Source organism: Cinclus cinclus, chromosome 20 (assembly GCF_963662255.1).
Source record: "Cinclus cinclus chromosome 20, bCinCin1.1, whole genome shotgun sequence".
Lineage (NCBI taxonomy): Eukaryota > Metazoa > Chordata > Aves > Passeriformes > Cinclidae > Cinclus > Cinclus cinclus.
This window is the reverse complement of record NC_085065.1, coordinates 12294930-12316301: the sequence shown is the minus strand read 5'-3', so window position 1 is coordinate 12316301 and position 21372 is coordinate 12294930. Positions and strand designations below refer to the sequence as shown.

Genomic DNA, 21372 nt, shown 5'->3' with positions numbered 1-21372 from the left:
TCCTTCCTCCCCTGGTCTCCCTCCTCCACCGCCCTCGGGCTCCGCAGCCGCCCCGGGGCGGGCTAGGGCTACCTGGGGCTGGTGGTGGCCACCCCGGGGCTCCCCGTCAGGCCCCGCTCCCCACCGATACCGGGAACCGACCGAACATTCTCCGGCGCTCCCGCCGCCCGCGGCCCGGCCCTGGCTCGCGTGGGTGCGAATCCGCACCCACCCTACCGAGCCCTGACCGTCCCGTCCCTCTTGCCGCCTCCCGGGACCGGCTGGGGGCGGCGGGAGCCCCCCAGAACCCCCCGTTTCCCCTCGGCTGCGCTCACCGAGGCCCGTCGGCGGCCGAGGCGTGGGGCCGGCGCTCCCCGTCCCCCGTTACAGCGGAGCGGAAGGAGGGACGCAGCGGGGCACCGAGATACGGCGCGGGACAGGGCGGCGCTCTGTGCCCGGGCGGGGGAGCCCCTGCTCCGCCGGACCGAGCCCGTTCGCCCCGCCCCGGCGCTCACGGGCCGCAAAGGACCGGCCCTCCCGGGGCGGTGCCGCGCAGGAGCGGCGGCGGAACGCGATGGAGGGCGGCGGAGGCGCCTACGGGGCGGCCAAGGCCGGCGGTGCCTTCGACCTGATCCGCTTCGTGCAGCAGCCGCAGGTGCTGGCGCGGATCGTGAGCGCGGTGAGTGGGCGCGGGGCGGGACAGCCTCTCCGGGACGGGACCGATGCCCCCCGCCCGCCGGGACGGGCGAGCCCCCGAAGGGCTCCCACCGGCCTCGGTGCCGCCCACCGGACATCGGCTCCGCCCCGCAGGTCTTCGCGCTGATCGTGTTCGCCTGCCTGGTCGAGGATGGCTACACGAGCTATCCCGAGAAACCCGAGCTTTACTGCATCTTCAACCACAACGAGGACGCCTGTCGCTACGGCATCGGCATCGGCATCCTCGCCTTCCTCGCCTGCATCTTCTTCTTCATGGTGGATGTCTATTTTCCCCAGATCAGCAACACTACCGACCGCAAGTACCTGGTCCTGGCCGACCTCGGCTTCTCAGGTACCCGGGTTGCGGGGCAGGGCTGTGGCTGTGCCACAATGGCCGCCTTGTCCCGTGACGTGGCTGCCGGTGCCTGGCGAAGGGAGTCGCTCCCGTCTGGCGTTCTGCCCGCGGGCCACGCGCTGCTGCTGCTGCTGAGTGCCCCAGGAGAGGCTGCCCCTGGCCGGGTGCCTGCGCCAGCCTGCACGGGGGAGCAGGGTGTGGCCCCGGGACTGCCCAGGAGCAGCAGGACCAGCCCTGGCCCCTCATGCCGCTTCCCCCCCACAGGTCTCTGGACCTTCCTATGGTTCATCGGCTTCTGTTTCCTCACCAACCAATGGTCCTGGACACAGGCCGAGGATGTGCACATCCTTGCGGACTCTGCCCGTGCTGCCATCACCTTCAGCTTCTTCTCCATCTTCTCCTGGGTATGTGAACCCATCTGCCCCGCTTGGGATGAGCGCAGAGGGCTCCCCCTGCACTCCACAGCCTGGAATGGGCCTAATGCTGCTGCCCTGCCCCCTTCTTTCTGCAGGGTCTCCTGCTCACCTTTGCTTACAAGAGGTACAAAATGGGGGTGGAGGACTTTGCTCAAAGTTATGCCGACCCCAGCCCGGAGGTTTCGACTCCCTACTCCAGCTATCCCAACATCAGCCATGAGAGCTACCAGCAGCCGCCCTTCACGCACACAGCGGAGGCCCCAGAGGGTTATCAGCCGCCACCAGTGTACTGAGCCCTGGCTGGCACCCGCGGCACAGCTGTACCAGTGCAATTCCTTCCGTGGGGTGGGAGGGAGGGGTCTGTGACTTGGAGGGGACAGTGGGGCGGGAGGGTGAGGGCTGCTTTGTTTGAAGGTGACTGGGCCTTTTCATGGGGTGCAGGAGGGGCTTCTGCCTGGTTCCAGAGCTGAGATCCTCCCTGGAGGGTCCAGAGCCCAGTGTGCGGTGGGTGATTCTGCACACGATGATTTGCAGCTGCTGGGTGAGCACTGCAGCTGCAGGAGGTTGGGTGTGTGGGTGGCCCTGACATGTACGAGCCTCTGGCTTTTGCTGCGGTGCCTTGGAGGTGGGATGCAGTTTCCATCCCCTGACCCTGGCCAGGCTCTGCCCCTGTGACTGTTGCTCTGGCCCATCCTGGCTTCAGTGCCTTTCAGCCCTGCTGGCTGCATTCCCCAAGTGCCATCTCTCACTGCCATAGCACAGCCAGGCCCAGCTCCTGCCTGCGCTGGCTTCCCGTGCCTTCCCCCAGAGGCCGCTTCTGAGTGAGCTCTTGCCAAAGCCCCTCTTCCCTTGTCTCTAATGCCATGTTGTTCCCCCAGCCTGCACTAGAGCTGCTGGTGCTTGGATGATGTGGTTTGGGGTCTGTGGGAGCAGGGAGCACCGAGATCCCTCAGCAGGGCCATGGCTGAGGACAGTCCTGGAGCACTTTCTTTTGCTTGTGTGCCTGCCCCAGTGCTGCCTCTGCTGCTGCAAGGCTGAGCTCTGCACCCTGCCCCTGGCTCCCACCTGTACTCCAGCCACACCAGGAGCCTCTGGGCCCTTGTCTCAGGTTGTGTTTGCTGCTGTGCTGTGGTAAAGCTGTTCCCAGCAGTTGTGTGGGCCATGACTGCTGGGGCCAGTGTTCAAGTAGTTGTCACTGTAGGGTTGGAATAAACTTTTTCACCAAGCCACCATGTGAGCCACCACGTGCTTTTTGTCCCAGGGGAAGCAGAAAAGGCTCCAGCCGTCTGCCCTGTAAGGGCTGGGGGTGTCAGGTGGGGCAGTGCAGCCCCTGCCAACTGCTGTGCAGCAAACAGCACACTCATGGTGGTGGCTATTTTTAGGCCACCCTCCTCATGCTCCCTGGTCTGAGTTTGCTCCAACACCAGGTGTGTGAGTGGCCCTCCCACCCTGTGACTAGCCCATGCTCTCTCACTGGCCAGGGCCAGGAAGACTTAGCAGAATGCTCTGGTAGAAAATAAACACAGATTATTTATCACTAAGTTATTTATTAACATAAAGCAGCAGCAGCAGTGCTTTCCCCAGCCCTGGGGGAAAAGCCCAGGCTTGGTGCTCATGAGTATTCTCAACTGTAACGTGGTGGCAGCAGGGGCAGTTCAGGCAGCTCTTGGAGCCCTCCAGGGCACCGACAAACAGCAGCCCTGGACTCAGATGCAGAGGCCTGGCTTGGCCAGAACAAAGAGCTACTGCTCTGAGCCTACCAGGAAAAACCACTTTTGCAGAGAATAAGGAAGCGACAACCTTCCAGCACCTGAATCAAACAAAGAGGGAAGAGGATCTTTCAGTCAGCTTAGAGCAGACTAAGAGTCAGCCTCAAGAATTTTGGAAGGCCGAGGAGGTAGAAAGAGACATGACTAGAGTGGAGAAGCAGCTCCTCAGAGGACAGCCCCTTTACCAAGCAGCTGGATCGTCCCTGGAATAACTGTCCAAATACTGGTAGACTAAACTGAGCCTCCAAACCCGTCACAGGTAACATAGCACCAAAGTGGCAATACCAGCCTTGAACATGAGAAAAACTGCCCTGATTTTGGAGGAGCTCTTCCTGGGACCAGTTCCTCCAAAGGAGTCTGTCACAGCCTGCTGGAAGACAGACAGCCCTTCGAGGTTCAACACCTCAGAAAAGTCAGCTGCAAGGCCTCTTTCACCTTCTTCTGTTTCAACAATTGACAAGGCAGTAACACCAGAGAGGCTGGGGGTCTGCCCAGGGCTGGGCTGCCACCTGTGTCAGTTTAAAATCTGTGTCACAGCTCTGTGACAAGGGACAAATTACTTCAGACTTATGAAAGGAAAGTAGAAATGACATTTGAAGTACAATTACATTGTATACATTGGCTGTTCATTGTCTTGAGAAACCTGGAATTTAGCAACAGTGCACAAGAGAGAAAGGGCTGCATTCACAGGCATCAGAAGCAGCAGCGCCAGCCTGAGCACACTTAGACCACTGGGAGAGCTGGCCAGAGGAACAGCGAGCGGCGGAAGCGCTGCAGCCTGGCTCCACCTGTAGTGCCCCAGGATTGTGCTGTAGTGCTGTGTGTGGCAGCACCAATAACTGTGTTTGTCTCTCTCTTTGTTCTCAAATGGGAACTCATTCTATCCAGGCTTTTACTTCAGTTTTCCAGGCTTGGTGGACCCTCAGTTGTGGCACTTGGTGTGGGGAGGTTGAGTAGGGAAGGCTGAGGCAATGAGCAGTTTGCTAAAGTAGAGAGGCAGACCCAGTACCTGTGAGCTGAGCCCTGAGCTCCCTTCTCCTCCATTTTCCCAGCTGTCAAGTGAAGATCTTGCGAGGGACAGCTGTCTCCAGCTGCCTCAGGCCCAGGGGCACGTTCTCCTTGTTCTCTGGCCCGGCCTGCTGGGGTCGCATGCGGAAGTAGCAGGCTCTGCACACGGACTGGTACTTGTCAGCTCCTCCAATCACTTCAACCTGGCAGGGAAATTTGGGGAGTGACTGCAGAGCCCAGCTCGCTGGAGGGAGTTTCTCCGTACCAGCAGGACTGGCAAGGTGGAACAGTTTCTGTTCTAAGGCCACTCACCTCCCGCTCTGCTCCCAGCCTCTTGGTGTAGGAGGCCTCCCGGAAGCATTCCATGCACACTGCGTTCAGCTTCACCACGCTCTCCGCCAGCGGCACCAGGTTCAGGATGCTCCCAAAGGCCTGTGCAAGACAGCAGGGAAGATGCTGTTGGGTGGGTTCCATGAGGGTCCCAAAGTGGTTGCTGTTCCAAAATGACTGTTTTACCTTTCTCTGGAAAGTCCCATCCAGAGCAGCAACAATGACGGTTTTCCCAGTGTTGGCCATTGTCTCGCAGAACTCCACAATGTCTGGGAACTAGAGGGGGTACAGACACATTGTAAAGAAGGATAGGGGATAGCACTTAGCTCCAGATCCCACAGCGCACGCCCAGACAGCAGCACCAGGAACAAGGAAAATCAGAGCCACGTGCTTTGTTGGTGAAATGGGCTCCAGTCCCACCAGACTATACAGAGGGAAGGTTTGACTATAAACAGATGGATCAAACTGCCTCAGGGCACTACAAAGCACACAGACCTTGCTCTGCGCAGGGTGTACCGAGCAGTCTGTGTCCTGCAGAGCCCAGCAGAACCACCCCAGCCGTGCACTTACGAACTGGCCCTCATCGATGCCGATGACGGCGGCACCCAGCGCTTCCTGGTACACGTCCTGGAGGAGCCCGGCGGGCAGGGCTTCCATGGTGCTCCTGTGGGCAGGGAGGGAGTGAGCCGTGCAGCGCCAGTGAGCCCCGGGGCAGCGGGGTGTCCTCCCGCCCCGGGAACTCACCTGTCGTGTGTGGAGACCCCCGAGGAGCTGTAGCGCGTGTCCTTGGCATACTTCACCAGCAGGCACCGGTACTGGGCGAGCTGGAACCGTCGCACTCGCCGCATGAGCTCCGTGCTGCAAGACACGGAGTCAGCGGGGCTCGGCCTCGTGCTCACCCTGCCGCCCTCCCGCGCCCCCCGCCCTGCGCCTCCCGCTCCGCGCCTACCTCTTCCCGGAGAACATGGGCCCGAAGATCACCTAAAGGCAGAACAGCGGGGTCACAACAGCAGTCAACGGGAAGCCCCGGCTCCATCCAGTGCCGGTGCGGCCCCCGGCCCCGCAGCCCCCTCAGCCCGGTGAGCCAGCACGGCACCTACACCTGCCCGTGCCCGGGGCAGCACCGTACCCGTACCTGCCCCCCAGCCCGAAGCACGGCAGCGCCGCCGTACCTGCATCAGCTCCCACAGAGGTGCCCCAGGCTAGCACCTGTATCTACCCCCAGCCATGGCACACCGTACCTGTATCTGCCCGCGGGGCCGGCTGGGTGAGCCGGGGTGGACACCGGGCACCGTCAGGCAGCTCATGGCGGACTGCCAGCCCGAGCCCGCGCGCGCCGCTCCACCGCGGCCGCCTCAGCCAGTTGGAGGCCGCCTCAGCCAGTTGGAGGCCGCCTCCCACCGACACGCCGCCGCGCTAGCCAATCGCGAAAGGGCCTGCGCCGCCGCGCGGCAGCGCTGCCCAATGGGCTCAAGGGCGCCAAAATTTTTATTTTACCCTGCCCGCCGGCTCCGCCCCGGTCCCGACTGGCCAATGGGAGACGGCCTCGCCCCCGGGCTCCGGCCTCGCCTCCACGGTTTGGCCCCGCCCCGGGGCTCGGGCCTCGCCTCCGGGGTGGCCAATGGGAGCGGGCCTGGCCTCCCCCCGCTCGGGCCCCGCCCCTCGGCGGGCAGGCGGCGCCGGCGCCGGGACCAGGACCGGCACCGGGACCGGGACCAGGACCGACACCGGGAGCGGCGCCCCGATCGGCACCGGAAGGGGCTCCGGGAGCGGCCGCACCATGGGCGGGTGGCGGGATATGTCCGCGGAGGTACGGGCCCCGAGGCAGGGCAGAGCGCGGTTCTTGTCCGGGCCGCCGGTTCGGGGCTTTCGCGTAGCACCCGCCGCAGCCCCGCCGCCTCCCCGCAGGCGCTGGAGGACCATTACTCTCCCAGTCGCTGGTCCCCCCGCCTGGACCGGGACACCATCATCGACGCGCACCTCGCGGTGACGGCGGCAGGTGGGGAACGTGCAACGCCGGGAGAGGGGTTGCGTTCGGTGCCACGGCCCCTCGCTCCACCGCCTTCCCCCCCAGGAACCGAACGGGCCCGGGCCAGCGCGCAGACCTTGCTGCACGTTCCCTACGGCAACGGGGACCGGGAGAAGCTGGACATCTATTTTCCCACGGACCCTTCTGAAAGTGAGCGGCGGGGCTGGCGGGGACGGGAGTGGGCAGGGTGGACACCGAGCTCATCCCTGCCCCCCCCCCCCCCCCCCCCCGTGCTGCACAGCATTCCTGGCTCTGGTCTACATCCACGGCGGATACTGGCAGTGCTTGAGGTGAGGTGACTGTCCGTGAGGGATCCTCGGGAAGGGACACCCTCACCAACTCTTTCTGATCCCTTCCCTTGACACCGGGACTTGCTCTGCGTACACGGGGTCTGAGCAGTCCCCAGCTGGCCCCGCAGCCCGTCAGTCTCTCTCTCCCTCAGTAAGGACGATTCGGGGTTTGCAGCCCTCCCGCTGGTGTCGCAGGGGGTGGCAGTGGTGGCGGTGGGATACGACATAGCCCCTAAAGGTAGGCGCTGCCCTGCAGAGGCTGCAGCTGCCTGCATGGCCCGGTGCCCTCCAACCCTGCCCTTTGTCCTCTGCTCAGGCCACATGGACGCCATGGTGCTGCAGGTGCGCCGCAGCCTCGTCTTCCTGGTGGAGCAGTACCCCAGGATCAGGTGGGCAGCTCCAGGACGGTCTGTGAGAGTGGCTGAGGGGGGCAAACAAAGCCTGCAGTGGGACAAAGGCTTTGGCACCTTGGTCCAAGCACTGGGCAGTGCCTGTGGCCACGATCCCCTGTCACTGCACAAGGCAGCAGCTGATGGATTGGGAAACATCTGAGCTGACACATTCGGGCTGTGCCACCTCCTCTGCACAGAGCAAAGCTTGCCTAGGTGTCCCCAGCTGTCCCTCTCAGTTGCTCCCTCCCACTAGCTCACTGCTCCCTCCTTTCAGAGGCATTTACTTGTGCGGACACTCAGCAGGGGCCCACCTGGCAGCCATGGTGCTGTCCACAGACTGGACAGAATTCCAAGTGGTGCCAGATATCAAAGGTAGTGTTGCCATGTCCCAGAACATGGTTGGGAGAAGAACTGGTCTCCACACCTGGGACAAGGCTGCAGGGCTGTGGAGCCCCAGCTAACTGCTTATGAGGTCCCCAGGGCTGTGGGAGCCCCCCAGGCTGCAGCTCCTCACCTGCCAGTGCCTCTGCCTCCAGGAGCGGTGCTGGTGAGCGGCGTGTATGACCTGGAGCCCATCCTGCACACCTACGTGAATGATGCCCTGGACATGAGCTGGTGAGCTCACACACTGTGGGGACAGCCATGGGGACAGAGCGCAGGCAGGCCAACGTCAGTGGCTCTGCAGCCACTCCGTCCCTATCCTGCCCCAGCTGGTGAGTCCAGCTGACGGCACGAGTGCTCTTGGAGTGACGGGCTGCATCGGCTGCCCCCCGCATGACTCCTGCAGGGAGGTGGCCCAGAGGAACAGCCCCATGAGACACATCCCCCCAGCAGTGCCAGCAGCCTGTGAGGTGCTCGTGGCTGTGGCCCAGCATGACTCCCCAGAGTTTCGAAGGCAATCACAGGAGTACAGCCAGGTGAGAAGCAGGCAGTTGCAGAACTAAAGCCAGGTGAGCTCCAGCAGCACCCTGCTCGGCTCTGGCTGGGACACTCCTCCAGGCAGCCCTCACCGATGTGCCCAACCAGGAAATAGAGCTTCTGTGCTGAACCAGAGCAGTTTCTGGCTCACTGGAGGACACCAGTCCTTGCCAACACATTATTCCTGCTGCTTGTCCAGGGCAGGTAGATTTTGGGGTCCATCCTACCGGCACTGCTCTCTCCACAGGCCCTGCGTGCAGCAGGCTGGTCTGTCTCTCTGCTGGATCTGGCTGGTGTGGATCACTTTGATGTCATTGAGAAGCTGTCAGAGGACAACTATGTCCTCACTCAGGTAGGTAGGAGGGCTGTGCCAAGGCAGATCACCTGCCAGGAGGTGCAGCGTCAGGGGCTTTTCACAGGCTGTCATTCCTCATCCCAGGTGATTCTCAACATGATTTCAAGAGCATGACAGGATGTCAGGAGAAAACACACAGGGACTATGGCCTTGTGTGGTAGCAACAGGCATCTGGCATCCCTCTGCCTGCTGCCTCCTTGGTGTAACACTGGGTGACCACTCTCCCAGACCCCCACCATACCCTCTCTGCTCAGCCCAGCCTAGGCTGGTGCCCCTTCCCTGGGGTGCTCCTGCCCACTGGAGTGCAGGGGACTGAGGGCTGCAAGGCTCTGTCTGGGCAGCTGGATCATGAAGTTTGTTCCCTCAGTGTCCTTTAAACTGCACACTGACAGTACAAAATAAAATGGGAATTACTGCTGCCTGGGGTAGTACTTCCCAGGGAGCCAGTGAGTGCACACCCAAAGCAACGGCTGCTGAGAGAATTCCTTCTTCCAGTTCAGAGTTCTGGGACTTGCTAACCCATCAGGACAGGGAAGCCTGGGGAGGCCACCTCCTGCTGTGGGACAGAACGATATAAGCGTCTGTGAATGGGGGTGACAGAGTCATCCGGGCTAGGCTGGGCTTGTGCTCCCGAGACAGTCCTGGCCAGACACAAACCTTGGCACTGCTGTGCAGCAACCCTGATCCTGTGGCTGAGATGCTTCCTCAGGAGCATTTGTCCTTCCTTGGCTGTGAAGATGTCCCTGCTGCAGAGCAAGGAAAAGAGCATATTTGAGAGAAAACACCCTGCACAGCTACAGTGCCACCAAAACATGTTTATTTTGTGCACTGACTGCCTCAAGGGCTGGGATCTCCACTAGGCTGGGCTGACATTGGTTTGTCAGGCAGCCTGTGAGGGCGGATGTCAAGTTTCAGATGGCTGGGAACACATCTGGAGCACAAAGGGGCTGGTCCCAGTCCTTGCTTTGGGCTGCCTGACTGCTGCAGCTGCGGGGCTGTCAGAATGCTCAGGGTCCCCCGGTGCCTGGAGGCATTGGATGCAGTCCCAAGGCCAATTCCTCCTGGCACTTCTTGGCCACAAATTCCAGCTTTCTCCTGGCGAGCTCAGTGTCACGGGCAGAGACGTTGCGGTGCCAGACCGCGCGCACAGTCTGTGCTGACCAGGGGAGCAGCAGGACGCTGACAGCTTGCCCTGTCTCAGCCACCTCCTCCTCGCTGATGGCACGCAGGCGGTCGCAGAGCTCGGCGGGGGACGGCCAGGGCCCCTGCACATTTACCATCACAATGTTGGTCTCCACTGCTGCCAGGCTGATGGAACAGAGGGGAGAGTCCAGCACATGGATACCTGTGGGAGGGCGAGGTGATGCAAGCTCACTGCTCTGGGAAAGGCTACCTGCCCCAGCCTGCCCCAGGTTCTGGATGAAGGCGAGCCCTTTCTCCTCCATGTGGTACCACGGTCACTGAGCACATCACAGGGACAGTCAGGGCATGATCCTGGCACTCCAGCTGGGTGAGGATCCCAGCAGGATCAGGGGAGACCCAGTGCGGCCATGCAGGAACGGTGCCCAAGCCAGCAGTAGGGCAGTATTGCTGGGCAGTGCCAGGTGTGCTGTTAGCTCCCAGCACGCCCCGAGGTACCTTCTGCAAAGCGCCGGGCGTTGTCGTGGTCCCTGCGCAGTGTCACCTCTGCGTGCTGCAGCCCCAGGCGGGCAGCGGCCGCCAGCACTCCCACCTGCCGCATGCCCCCGCCCAGCAGCTTCCGCACACGCCAGGCCTCGCTGACAAACTCCCTGCACCCTGCCAGCACCGCCCCAGACGGGGCACCCAGGCCCTGCAGAACCACCAGTGGGGTTACTCCAGCTGTCCCAGGGGCAGCTGCCCCTCCTGGGTTGGGGCCCAGCCCGCCAGGTGTGTTCTTAGCCTAACACCTGCAAACAAGGGCCAGGCTGGAGCTTGTGGTGGCCCCTGCCAGCCCTGGAGACCCCTCCCCACACAAGCAGACCTTGGAGAAGCAGAGGGACACAGAGTCACAGTGCTGGGCAATCTGAGCTGGCTCCACACCCTGGGCCACTGCTGCGTTCATCAGTCGCGCGCCGTCCATGTGCACCCGCAGCCCATAACGGTCTGCAAGCCCACGGACCTGGCAGGCAGAGGGACAGCTTGTTTGGGAGGGACCCTTGGGGCATCCAGTGCCACCACAAGCCATGCTCTGAGCTCCAGTGTCCCCGCAGTGCCATGTGCAGGGCCCAGCTGCCCACGCCAGGCAAGACTGTACCAACAGATTTGTGGGCTCTCACCTGGCTGAGATAGGTGAGGGGCAGTGCCCGGCCCCCTGCCGAGCTGTGCGTGTTCTCCAGACAGATGAGTTCAGGACGTGGGTAGTACCGGCTGCCGTGGGCCTCACGGATGGCCAGCTCCAGCTGCTCCAGGTCGAACGTGCCATTTGGCAGATCTGGCAATGCCTGGGAGTGCACACCGGCCACCTGCGCCCAGGGCAGGGGAGAGCATGGAGCTGACAGGGGACAGTGGTGGAGCACGGGGACTCCAGCTCTCTGTCCCCTCCACCGGCTGTGTACTGCCCCACTCGTGCTGCAGACCGTGGCTTGGGACAACAACCCAGGTGATGCTCTGGCAGCAGATCCTCCGCCTGGCCCGGCCCTGGCAGCCAGAGGAGGGCAGCACGCGGCCACCCTCCTGCCCTGCGAGCACTGCCACCAGTGCCACCAGTGCCACCGTGCCCGCCGCGCTCACCTGCGCAGCCCCGCCGTGCTCGTAGAGGTGCAGGTGGGTGTCCTGGCCCAGGAACAGCTGAGCCCCCCTGCGCTGGCAGTGGCACATCACTGGGAGAAGAGGGCCGTGAGAGAGGGGGCCAAAGGCAGCACCCACAGCCTGGGGGCACGAGGGCCTGCGAGTGCAGCCCCGGACTCACCAGCGATGAGGTTGGCCATGGTGGCCGTGGGCACGAACAGAGCCGATTCCATCCCCAGAGTCCCCGCGGCCTGGCGCTGCAGCTCTGCGGGGGGACACGGATGTCCTGGGGGGCTGGCGCTGGGCTGTCCCCGGGGCTTGGGGACCCCGCAGGTCCCGCTGCCCCCGCGCCGGGGGCTCGCAGGCAGGGACCCCAGGGCTGGCCCGTTCCCTCCGCGCACCGTTCACCGTCGGGTCCTCCCCGTAGTCGTCGTCGCCCACGGCGGCGCGGGCCATGACGCGGCGCATCCCCGCGCACGGCCGGGTCACCGTGTCGCTCCGCAGGTCCACGGTAAGAGGAGGACCTCCCGGTATCCCCCCGGGCCGGGGCAGCCGCCCCCGCCGCAGCACCGCCCGCATCGCCGGGACCTCCCCCCGCAAGGGCTCCCGGGAGGGGGCGGGATCGCCCGTCCCGGGATCGCCCGTCGTGGGCACGGGGCCCGCACGCACGGGGCGGGTGCCGGCCAGCGGCTCCTGCCGGGGCAGCCTCGGCACGCCATCTCTACGAGCCCCCCATGGCTCCATCCCCCACCACACGGGCGGAGGCTGCCCCGTCCCGTCCCACGCCCCTCGCTTTGCCAGGATCGCATTCTGGGTGTCCGACTGAAGGGAGCGCCAGGGGGATCCTCTAAAGTCTTTCCAGGGCTGAACAGGAATTACTCTCACCCCGCTGCCGGCAGGGCTGGCACGGCACGGGGTGGTCTGGCCGCTGGGAACCGGCTCCGGCTCCGGCTGTGTGTGCCCTGGCAGCGCCGACGGCAGTGGGATGGCACCGCAGGTGGGCTGGCACCGCAGCGCTGCTCCGGGATCTCTGGGCAGCTTCACAGACCTCGGCACTCTCTGCCTGCCCTGTGGGGACCCACCAGCCTCTTGGCAGAAATACCCACTGTCCCTCACAGAGGACATGTGTCCAAAGCAGTAGCCAGACCCCCTCACCTGCCCCGGCTGGGCTGGACCAGCCGGACCGTACTCCCTGCTGCTAGCACGGTGGGGATACCACTCTGCAGCACCCAGCGCCTCTCCTGGCATCTCCAGGGTACCAACAGGGCAGGTGCATGAGGATGCCTCTTCCCTTCAGGGGCACATGCTGCCCAGCCCCTGCCCACCTGTGTCTGTGCTGTGCTCCAGCCGCCTGTGCCATGCTGTGCCTTCTCCTTCCCTCTGCCACGTACCCCCCAGCCTTGGCCGCCCCAGGTCCCCTATCCTGAGCCCCTGCGGTCACCCCATTGGTGCCCACTCTGCCCATGCCTGTCCATGGAGCCCCCTCCCTCACTATCGCCTGTTGCCCCCCTTGCTGTCAGTCCCGCAGATGAGTGAGCTATAAACAGTCCTTCATGAGATGTTTTTCACACGCAGGGCCACATGTTAAGAGTTTTTTCTTTATTTACTGCCTCCATTTCCTCTTTGTTCCAGGAACTTGTCCTCCAACTTCAAGCTGCTCATGATTAGGCAAAAAGGCCTCTAATCTCCCCGATCTGATTTACCGTCACTGAGAGCAGACGCTTCCCGTTACTGGCCCTGGACCTGGGAGCATGGACAGCTGAGCTGTACCGGCTGCTGAGCCCAGCTGAGCCTCCCCAAAGCTGCCCCGCCACACACACCGCCTTCCCGGCAGCTTCCTCTTCCAGTAAGCGCTGGGCAGTGCAGCCGGTCACGCTGCAGGTGAAGGGCTGGGGGAAGAGCAGCTGTGGGGCCCTAGGCCAGGGATCCCCCCTCCACCTGCGGCAGCTGCTGTAGGGCAGGGCAGGCTTTGGAGAGACTTTTTGTGCTTGGAAGGGCTGGATGGCTGGAGCATCCCTTAGCACGGCCTTCCCAGCCACTCACCCATGCACTCCCAAGGCACCTGACGGGGAGGTTGATTGCCCTGGTGTGCCCAAAGCTGAAGGGGTGTTCAGGGGTCTGCTGTGGGCAGCACCCCCAGCCCAGTCAGGGTCCGCAGCCAAGCAGGGGCTCCTTCACTGGGCAGCAGCCACAGCTTCTGCAGGACTGTGCAGCGTGGCTGGGTGTCTTCCACAGAGCCCCTTGTCTTTCAGACCTGTTCCTTTCCCAGACTTCAGTCTGGGACCTGCCTTGGGGGTTCCCCCTTGCTCCCAGCACCCACAGAGCTGCCCCTGCATGTGACCCAGCAGGGCCAGCGTGGGGCTTGGTGGGGCCAGCACTGGGACCATGGAAGCGCTTGTGGCCTTACGTGGAGCGGTTGAATTGAAGCCACGGGAGCTGGGCAGAGGGTGGGCAGTGCCAGCATCTGGCCAGGGGCTTGGCTGGCAGCTGGGGACTAGCAGGGGGCTCACCCAGGACCACAGTGCACCACAGGACTGCAGTCACCACCTGCCCACACCAGCTCCTGTGGTGGGCTGAGCCCCTGCCCTGCTGGGCTCAGCTCCTGCTCCAGTCGTGCCTCCCCAGGGCTAAAATTAGCAGCTGAGGCCTGGCTGGGGAGCCGGGAGTGGAGCCCAGATCCCACCGCGGAGGATCGGGTTTCCCCCCTCCCTACCACAGGCCTGGCAACCACTGGGGCCGATTCCCGGAGCTGGGCCCCCCCTGCTACCAGCCCCACTGGCAGCCCCATCCCAGGCCTGCCAGTCCCAGCCACTTGATCTGCACGTCCCCAGGGCTGAGTCCTGCTGCATCCCGGCTGCAGGAGGCTCAGGAGGGGCTGTGGGATGGGGGGAGCACGGTGAAGCAGCTCCTGGGGCATCACCGGGCTGGAGCTGAGCCCTCTGCCCTGGCACACGTGGTTGCCCTGGGACAGGCTGGCAATAGGCTCGGCTCCCAGCCTCCTAAGCAGAGCCGGTGGCTACGGCCATGGAGCTGCCAGTGGCCCAGGCAATGCCCTGGGGGTCTTGTGCTGAGTGCCAGGGGCTGATGCAGGACCTGGCAGTGACCATAACATGCTCACCGTGAGCTTGGGGTGTTTTCCCGTCAGGCTGCCTTAGCCCTACGGCCACACTGTCGGTGCTGCCCGTGCTGCTCACCCCGTCTGCCCTTTGGGCTCCATGGCTCGTCCCAGTGGGATGCCACTGGCACTGCCCGTTCCTGCGGGCCCCGGTCCCACCTGGGCCGAGCAGCTGCCGTCCGTCGCTCTCGAGGGACCCGAGCCCCGGAGCCGAGCAGTTCTCTGCTGCCGGGAGCGGCAGGGCGATGCCCGGGAGCGCGGGGAGCGCCGGCTCCAGGCTCGGTCGGGTCGGATCGGGTCGGGTCGGGCCCCACCCGCCGCACTCCCGGGGTCCCGGTGCCGGTGACATGTCCCGAGCTGCGGCACCGGCTGAGCTTCGGCCCGGGGCAGACCCCGGCGGACACAGTGCCGGTGCTGCCGGGGCTGTGTCCGGTGCGGGAGCCGCGGGCTGTCCCGGGGAGCCCCGAGCGAGGCCCGCCCGCAGCCGGAGCCGGGGCCCGGTGGCCGCCTGGTCCCGGCCGGTGCCCCGTCCCCAGCCCGCGGGTGCCCCCCCCCCTCCGCCAGCAGCGACTTTTCCAGTAAAACCGCGGCAGAGATCCCGGCTTCCCGACAGGCCCGGCCTCCGCGCCGGGGGGGCGCCGGCCGCCCTTAACCCTTCCTGGCCCGGCCGCCCGCTCCTCCCCGCCCGACGGGCGGCTCCGGACCGGGACCCGCCGGGTTCTGCCCGCCCGACGGGCGGCTCCGGACCGGGACCCGCCGGGTTCTGCCCGCCCGACGGGCGGCTCCGGACCGGGACCCGCCGGGTTCTGCCCGCCCGACGGGCGGCTCCGGACCGGGACCCGCCGGGTTCTGCCTGCCCGGTCCGGCTCGGCGGCTCCGGGACCTGCGGGGGACTCTGTCTGGCCCGGGGCGGCGATGGCCCCGCTGGCCGGGAGCAGCCGGACCCGCCGTACACCGGGACGGTCCCGGCACTGGGGTGGTTCCAGCTGGGCTGGGAAGGGCCCCCCCAGCCCATCGTGTCCCCCCAGCCCGTCGTGTCCCCAGTGCCGAGGGTTTCCCTTCTCAGGGTGCACCTGGACAGGGGCTGTTCGGGCTGTTCTGCGGGGCAGAGGGAACATCCCGAGGGCCAAGCAGCGGGAGAACCGTGGGGGGAAAGGCGCTCTGCACGGGGTACCCCAGTGCGGGCTGTGGGGAGGGGGCAGCCGGGAATTCCCGGGACAGCCCTGGTGCTGGGGGAGCTCCAGGCACCCTGGGAGAGCGCTGGAGCCGGTCACGGCTGAAGGCTGTGGCGGCTCCACATCCCTGCTCAGCGCTTCCCGGGGCCGCTCCGGGCCGGTGGGCACAGCCGGGGGTGGGCAGGCACCAGGGGGCCGTGCCCAGAGCTGTGCCCAGCCGTCCCCACCGTGCCCTGCCTGCCACAGCTGCTGCACTGGCTGAGCCAGGGCTGAGGTAAGTGCTCTAATTGTTTTCTCTGCGGCCCGAAATGAATAATTGAGAGGTCTTTGAGGAGAATTAATTAGCCCGTTTATTGGCAGTAAATGCTTTTCTCCAGATGATGAAATAGATCCTGAGCCACACGTGGAGCAGGCAGATGCAGGTCATTGAGGCTGCTCTGGAGCATGCTGGTGCCAGGTCCAAAGGCCGGCGGTGCTGCTGTCCCATGCCCACAGTGGACAGGCACCCTGGTTCTGGCTCCCATGAGCTCCCACATGGCCTGGCGTGCCCAGAGCTCACTGCACCCATGGCCAGCACTTTGTATGGGGAGCCTAGTGTTGGTGGGAGCAGGGAGCACTGAAGGGTAGGCAGGGTTCTGGAGCAGAGTGGAAGCCCTTTGCCCCCATCATGCACATGTAGCTTCCTGCTTCCCTCTGGCTCACATCTCATCCTGGGGGCTCCCTACCTGTGCAGACCCTCATGTGTCCCTTTGTGTCTTCTTCTCAATTCTCATGAATGCCAGGGTGGTGTCAATTTTGGGCTTGTAGCCTGCACCTCCTCTCTTACCTCCTCCTCTTCCTCCTTCTACCCTAAGTATGGGGTGAAGGGCCTTGCATGGCCAGAAATGCTTAAACAAGGATTTCCTTGTTGCTGCAGGAGCTGTTTGCCTTCTCCCGGGCCAGCCGTTAATGAGGCTTGGCAGGAGGCACCATCAGCCCCAGCCACTGGATTTCTATAAATCAGCCTGGAGCTGATGTGTGGGGCTGGGATGGAGCTACTCAATCTTGGTGCATGGGACTTCAGTTTGTGGGTCCTGGGAGCCCCTCTGGGAGTGGAACATCCTGGCATAGTGGAGAGGGGAAGGGCCTGAGTGGGAGAAGAGGGCTGCTTCCCACCAGGCAGGTCAGGGCAGCCATTTCATGCATTTCCAGGAATGGCAGAAAATGCAAAGCAAAAAATAAAGCAACTTCCTACGGCTGAGGTGCTTCGTCCTGATCTTTCTCACATGCCCACCTTTTCTGCCAAGATGCAGGGAGGTTGTTGGGTGCTCTGAACTGGGATGATGATCCTGCCCTGCCTTGGTGTGGGGGGCTGTGGCTGTGTGTCCCTGGGCAGCCTCAGGCATGCGAAGCGGGGCAGGCAAATCATCCCCTGGGAAGCACTTGCTGCTTCCTCCTGCTGGGAAGCAATGCCACAGGGGCAGGGCTGGCATGTGGCCCCTGGTGCACAGGTGTGCTGGCTGTCACTGGCACAGGGACACTGCCAGGGCTGCAGGTTCTGCAGTTCATGGCCATGCCCATCCAGGGACGCCTGAAGTTCCCATTGTGAAGGGTGTCCCAGGAATTGCTGCTGCTGTGTGCAGGAAAGGAGGCGCTGGGAAGTGGAACCCTTATCTCTGGTTTCCCACAGCCATTCTTTCTGCTCTCCTCACCTGTGGGATGGTTTGTTTGGGAGCTGGCACAGCCCATCTGTGCTGTGCCAGGCTGAGAGGAGCCACAAGTCTCAAAGGTGATGTTTAATTTCCTTCTCTGAGTGTGCTTCCCCTTTATCCAAAAACACCTCTGCACTCACTCAGTTCTCACAGAGTTTCTGCTGTATGTGGAAAATGAGAGAATCTGCAGTCCCAGCATGGCTGCAGGGCTCCTCGGGGTCACCACAGTCTGATGGGAAAGCTCTGGCCACCTTCTCTCTAGTAGCCTGGCGCATGGTGGGGCAGCCCCTGGGCCAGTGGTATCCCCCCACAGCAGGACAGCACTAGGATGGTGGCAGTGGCAGGGGTTTTCCAGGAGCTGTCCCTACATCTGCAGCCTCATGCCTCCACCCTGCCAGCATTCCCCACACCCTGGGGAACGTCAGCCCTAATGGGGTGGGATGTGCCTGGTCGTGGCAGAGGGAAGATGCTCCATGGGAGCCCCCATTGCAGCTGGCACCCTCCACTTCCCCTCTCTGTTTGCAGCTGCTCGTGGGTGCGAGTGCAGCCGATCAGTGCAGTGCTCAGCAAGGCTGGCTCTGGGGACCCCTTGGCCTCGTGGAGACTCACTCGCCACAGGGGCAGCCCTGTGGGGTGCACAGCTCTGGGGGTGGGCAGCTGCTCCAGGTTGTGAGCCTGGGCTGGTCCCTGCCCTGTGGCCTCTGTCAGCTCCGTGCCGGGGACAGAGACCCTCCGCTGGGACCCCTGCGCCCCGCTCCTCCGCGATTGCTGCGGCTGCAAAGCCGGGGCTGGGAACAGCAACCCCGGCGAGAGGTTGTGCAAGAAGGGGGGACCCGGGAGGGCACTGGCGGCCAGTGTTGAAATTCCATGCTCTTACAGAAAAGCCCCCGGGCAGAATTCCTGACAGAGGTGATTCATCCCCCACTGGAAGCGATGACTTTGCCTCTCCAGTAAACACTCCTCATTCAGCAGGGTGCCACTGCTCCGTCCTGCCACCCGCCGCGGGGTGACAGGGCTTCCCTGAGTGGCGCAGGCAGCACCGGGGGTGCTGAGGAGGACCAGGGGTCAGTAGGCGACTGGGAGCCAAGTGCTGGCAGCAGGAGTGATGGGGACTAAGGGCAAAACCGAATCCTTGGCTGCCTGCCCCGGCTGCCACCCAAACCTGGCACAGGCCATTGCTGTTGCCAGGTGCTTTGGGGGCCCCGTCTCCCACTGGTGAGGGCACCCGGGACAGCCTTTTCCAGGAAGCACGCGAGGGCAGCCAGGCTGTGGAGTTCCCGACAGCAGCTCTGGTTTTAATAACAGCAAATCAATGTGCTTCCTCCCTGGCCTCCCCCTCCAGTGGCTTCCCCATAAGGCAAAACAAGCCATGTGAGAGCCCCAGTTCTGGCCATAGTACGTGGGGCTCTGAGTGCTGATGGCCCACGCCTGCCTGCCCTACGTGCTGCAGCCTGTTCCAGCATGCTGCCTGCACCCCAGCCTCGGCGGGGAGGGAAGCTGTGGGGGTCCTCAGTGCCCCTGCCCACCACTGCTGTGCCCACCCCCTACACAGGAGGTTGCTGCCTGCAGGGCTGCTCCATGGCTGCGCATTCCCAGCTGCTCCAGCGTCTTGCCTCCCCAGTCCAGCCCCGTGCTGAGATTCTGCCTCCTCCCCGTGGGTTTGCACAAACCTCGAGCTTGCTTTGTGCTTGTTTTGAGAACAGATTAGTCATGGCTCTGAGCTGGCTTCCAGCAAATGCACAACAGCACCATGGAAAAACGAGAACAGTGAAGTGATGACTCAGCAGGGCTCCCACTCTGTCCCTGGGGTGCCAATTGTCCCTGCTCCTGACTGGCCCCAGCACCAGTGAAGACCACCAGGGGATGCCACAGCTGAGCCAGGGTGGGTGGGTGATGGCAGGAAAGAGCCAGGGGCAGTGCCTGCCTGGAAGCTGCAGTAGTGCTGGCAGGGTGGGACACCAGGGCCTGGGGGGTGACAAGCAGCCTCCTCCCCTTCCCCTGTCCCCTCCTGTACCTGGCAGGTGGGAATTCCCCTCCAGCCTGCTGGCACCTTGCTGCCCCAAACCCCCAGTGCGCATGTGGCTGGAACATCCTGCTGCTGGCAGCTCCAGCTCAGTGCCCAGCCGGCCTGGTGGGCTCTGGGGATGCCACACTGATGGGTGGCTGCTAGAATCCTGCCAGGACCTCAGTGGGCTGGGGATCCCCAGCTGTGTGGGCTCAGCAGTCAACCCCAGGCCCCGGGGCCCCCCTGGCCGCCACCTGCGCTGCAGTGACGGGAACCCCGGGGCGGGCCCTTACCGTACCTCACACCTTGCTCCGCAGCCCTTCCCTGCCCTGCCTTGGCTGGCTGCCCAGCAGCACAGCGGGTTGCCAAGCCTCATTGCCAGGTGGCTTATCGTGATCCCATGGCGCTGGACACCAATTGGTGTCGGCTGCCAAGGATGAACAATGTAATTACTGGAATTACAGTAAAGCGCTCCCATTCCCACTCGCTAAATGCTGAGACAGGGCCCCTGGGTCCTTCTGGGGAGCGTCTGCTCCAGCTGTGCCCTGTGCCAGCCACACATCCCATCGTCGCCCAAGGGGCACCACTGCACCCATCATCCTTGCCCAACTGGTGTGGCTGGAATTGCTTTCTGCTGATGGCCACCAGAGCCATGGGGTGGGCAGAGCCCACCAGGCTGGTGGGGACCTTCAGATCCCCCAGTATTGTGTACTGGTGAGGAGGGGGCAGGCAAGGAGGGCAGAGCTGGATTGCAGACACAGAGTCCCACATCCAAGAGCTCCATCCCAAGCCATGTGTGGCTCTGCCACTGCTGGCTCCTGTGCTGTGGTCGAGGCCAGGACTGATATGAGGCTAAGGGATGCTCCAGGGCTAGGGTTTGGCACCTCCCCATGGCTGCTCTGCCAGGGTCATCTGAGGACTCTGAGCTGCTGTGCTGGGCAAGCAAACCCCGGGCAGCTGGCAGCTTGCTGCCAGAGCACCCATGGGGACCTCCTGTGATTTGCCATGTGCCCAGGAGTGACCACAGGCAGTGCTTGGCACATCACTACTCCCTGCAAGGGCAGGTGCAAGAGCAGCGCCGCTCTGGGCCTGGGTTTGTGCCAGGGAGCAGAGAGCTGGGGCCGGGGGCCGGGGCAGAGCAGCTTGCGGAGCTGCTGATGGAAGGAGTGAGGAATCCACAGCTGCTGGCTCCCTGGAGGTGGCCTGGTCTGGCTGGGGAAGCAGCAACAAAGTAGGGTTTCCATGGGGATGTACACAGCCTGCTGGGCTCAGCTGCATCCTGAAATACTTCCTGGCCTGGGCATGGGGTCCTGCTGCCACCCCCCGCTCCCTGCCTGGCCCAGGGAGAGCTAGGGCCAAGCCAGCCCCCATGGCTCTCCCAGCCACCAAGGCTCTGCTTCAGGTCACCAGCAGCTGAGCTGCCACCAGGACAAGGACTTTGAGTGCAGAGGCCCAAAATGAGGGGCTCTGGGGACATAAGAGATGCAGCCCTGCTCTTCCTCCTGCCCAAGGAGCTGTCTTTTGTCCTGGGCCTGCAGCTGGGACCACCACTGCCAGCCCTGGGCTCTGCTGCAGAGCTCGTGCTTGTGCTTCCTGGCAGCTCCCCGGGAGCAGATGTCCCAGTCCCCGTTCCCAAGTGTCCCCGTGGCCCTGGCCTGCAGAGGAATTGCCACGTAAGGAGCAGGTGGTGCCATTTACAGTAAGTCCCCAGCTGCTGCACAGCCCTTTCCTGCATTCTACTGGGAAACGGGGTGGTAGATGTGGGAATGTCCTGGCGCAGCAGAGAAAAGCAGGAAGAAGTGCGTGAGGGGAGTGCCGCGAGGTCGGGGTGTTCACGGCAAGCCTGGCTGTGCTGTCCTGGGACTGCGGTGCTGTGTCCACTGCTGCCTTCCTCGGGGTCCCGCGTGGGGCTGGGGAGCCTTCGTGGCTCTGTCCTGCTTCCATGTGGCCAGTTGGATTTTCTGCATGGTTGGTGTAGCCACAGCTGAGCCCCCACCGCTCTGCCGCTGCCCACAGAAATCTCCGGCTGCGGTGGTTTCCTGTTTTGGCTCTGCAGAGCCTGGTACACACCAGAACAGGTTTCCTGCACCTCTGACCCCAC

General features: G+C 63.7%; 4 protein-coding genes across 7 annotated transcripts; 2 read left to right on the top strand and 2 right to left on the bottom strand.

Moving 5' to 3' along the window:
* Positions 1-548: 548 nt before the first annotated feature.
* Positions 549-1781, top strand: SYNGR2 (synaptogyrin 2). 4 transcript variants are annotated; one of them, XM_062506100.1, is made up of 4 exons: positions 551-658; positions 790-1027; positions 1295-1434; positions 1542-1781. In XM_062506100.1, the coding sequence occupies exons 1-4, from the start codon at positions 554-556 to the stop codon at positions 1737-1739; spliced, it is 681 nt and encodes a 226-aa protein (XP_062362084.1). In that variant the 5' UTR covers positions 551-553; the 3' UTR covers positions 1740-1781. The 4 variants fall into 4 exon arrangements, with proteins under 4 accessions (XP_062362081.1, XP_062362084.1, XP_062362082.1 ...); XM_062506097.1 differs by having other exon boundaries at positions 549-658; positions 790-1434; XM_062506098.1 differs by having other exon boundaries at positions 551-634; positions 790-1434.
* A 1259-nt stretch (positions 1782-3040) lies between these two features.
* TK1 (thymidine kinase 1) lies at positions 3041-5860 on the bottom strand. The gene is made up of 8 exons (XM_062506308.1): positions 5795-5860; positions 5503-5534; positions 5298-5411; positions 5124-5217; positions 4740-4829; positions 4536-4655; positions 4225-4426; positions 3041-3256 (listed from the first exon to the last, which is right to left on the bottom strand). The coding sequence occupies exons 1-7, from the start codon at positions 5858-5860 to the stop codon at positions 4271-4273; spliced, it is 672 nt and encodes a 223-aa protein (XP_062362292.1). The 3' UTR covers positions 3041-3256; positions 4225-4270.
* A 473-nt stretch (positions 5861-6333) lies between these two features.
* On the top strand, positions 6334-8987 carry AFMID (arylformamidase). Its single transcript, XM_062506237.1, has 11 exons — positions 6334-6363; positions 6462-6552; positions 6628-6732; positions 6824-6872; positions 7025-7110; positions 7189-7261; positions 7539-7636; positions 7801-7879; positions 8052-8181; positions 8430-8534; positions 8622-8987. The coding sequence occupies exons 1-11, from the start codon at positions 6334-6336 to the stop codon at positions 8649-8651; spliced, it is 876 nt and encodes a 291-aa protein (XP_062362221.1). The 3' UTR covers positions 8652-8987.
* A 392-nt stretch (positions 8988-9379) lies between these two features.
* LOC134052113 (uncharacterized) lies at positions 9380-11790 on the bottom strand. The gene is made up of 7 exons (XM_062506353.1): positions 11687-11790; positions 11467-11550; positions 11289-11377; positions 10835-11020; positions 10540-10677; positions 10176-10368; positions 9380-9882 (listed from the first exon to the last, which is right to left on the bottom strand). The coding sequence occupies exons 1-7, from the start codon at positions 11751-11753 to the stop codon at positions 9545-9547; spliced, it is 1095 nt and encodes a 364-aa protein (XP_062362337.1). The 5' UTR covers positions 11754-11790; the 3' UTR covers positions 9380-9544.
* Positions 11791-21372: the final 9582 nt, after the last annotated feature.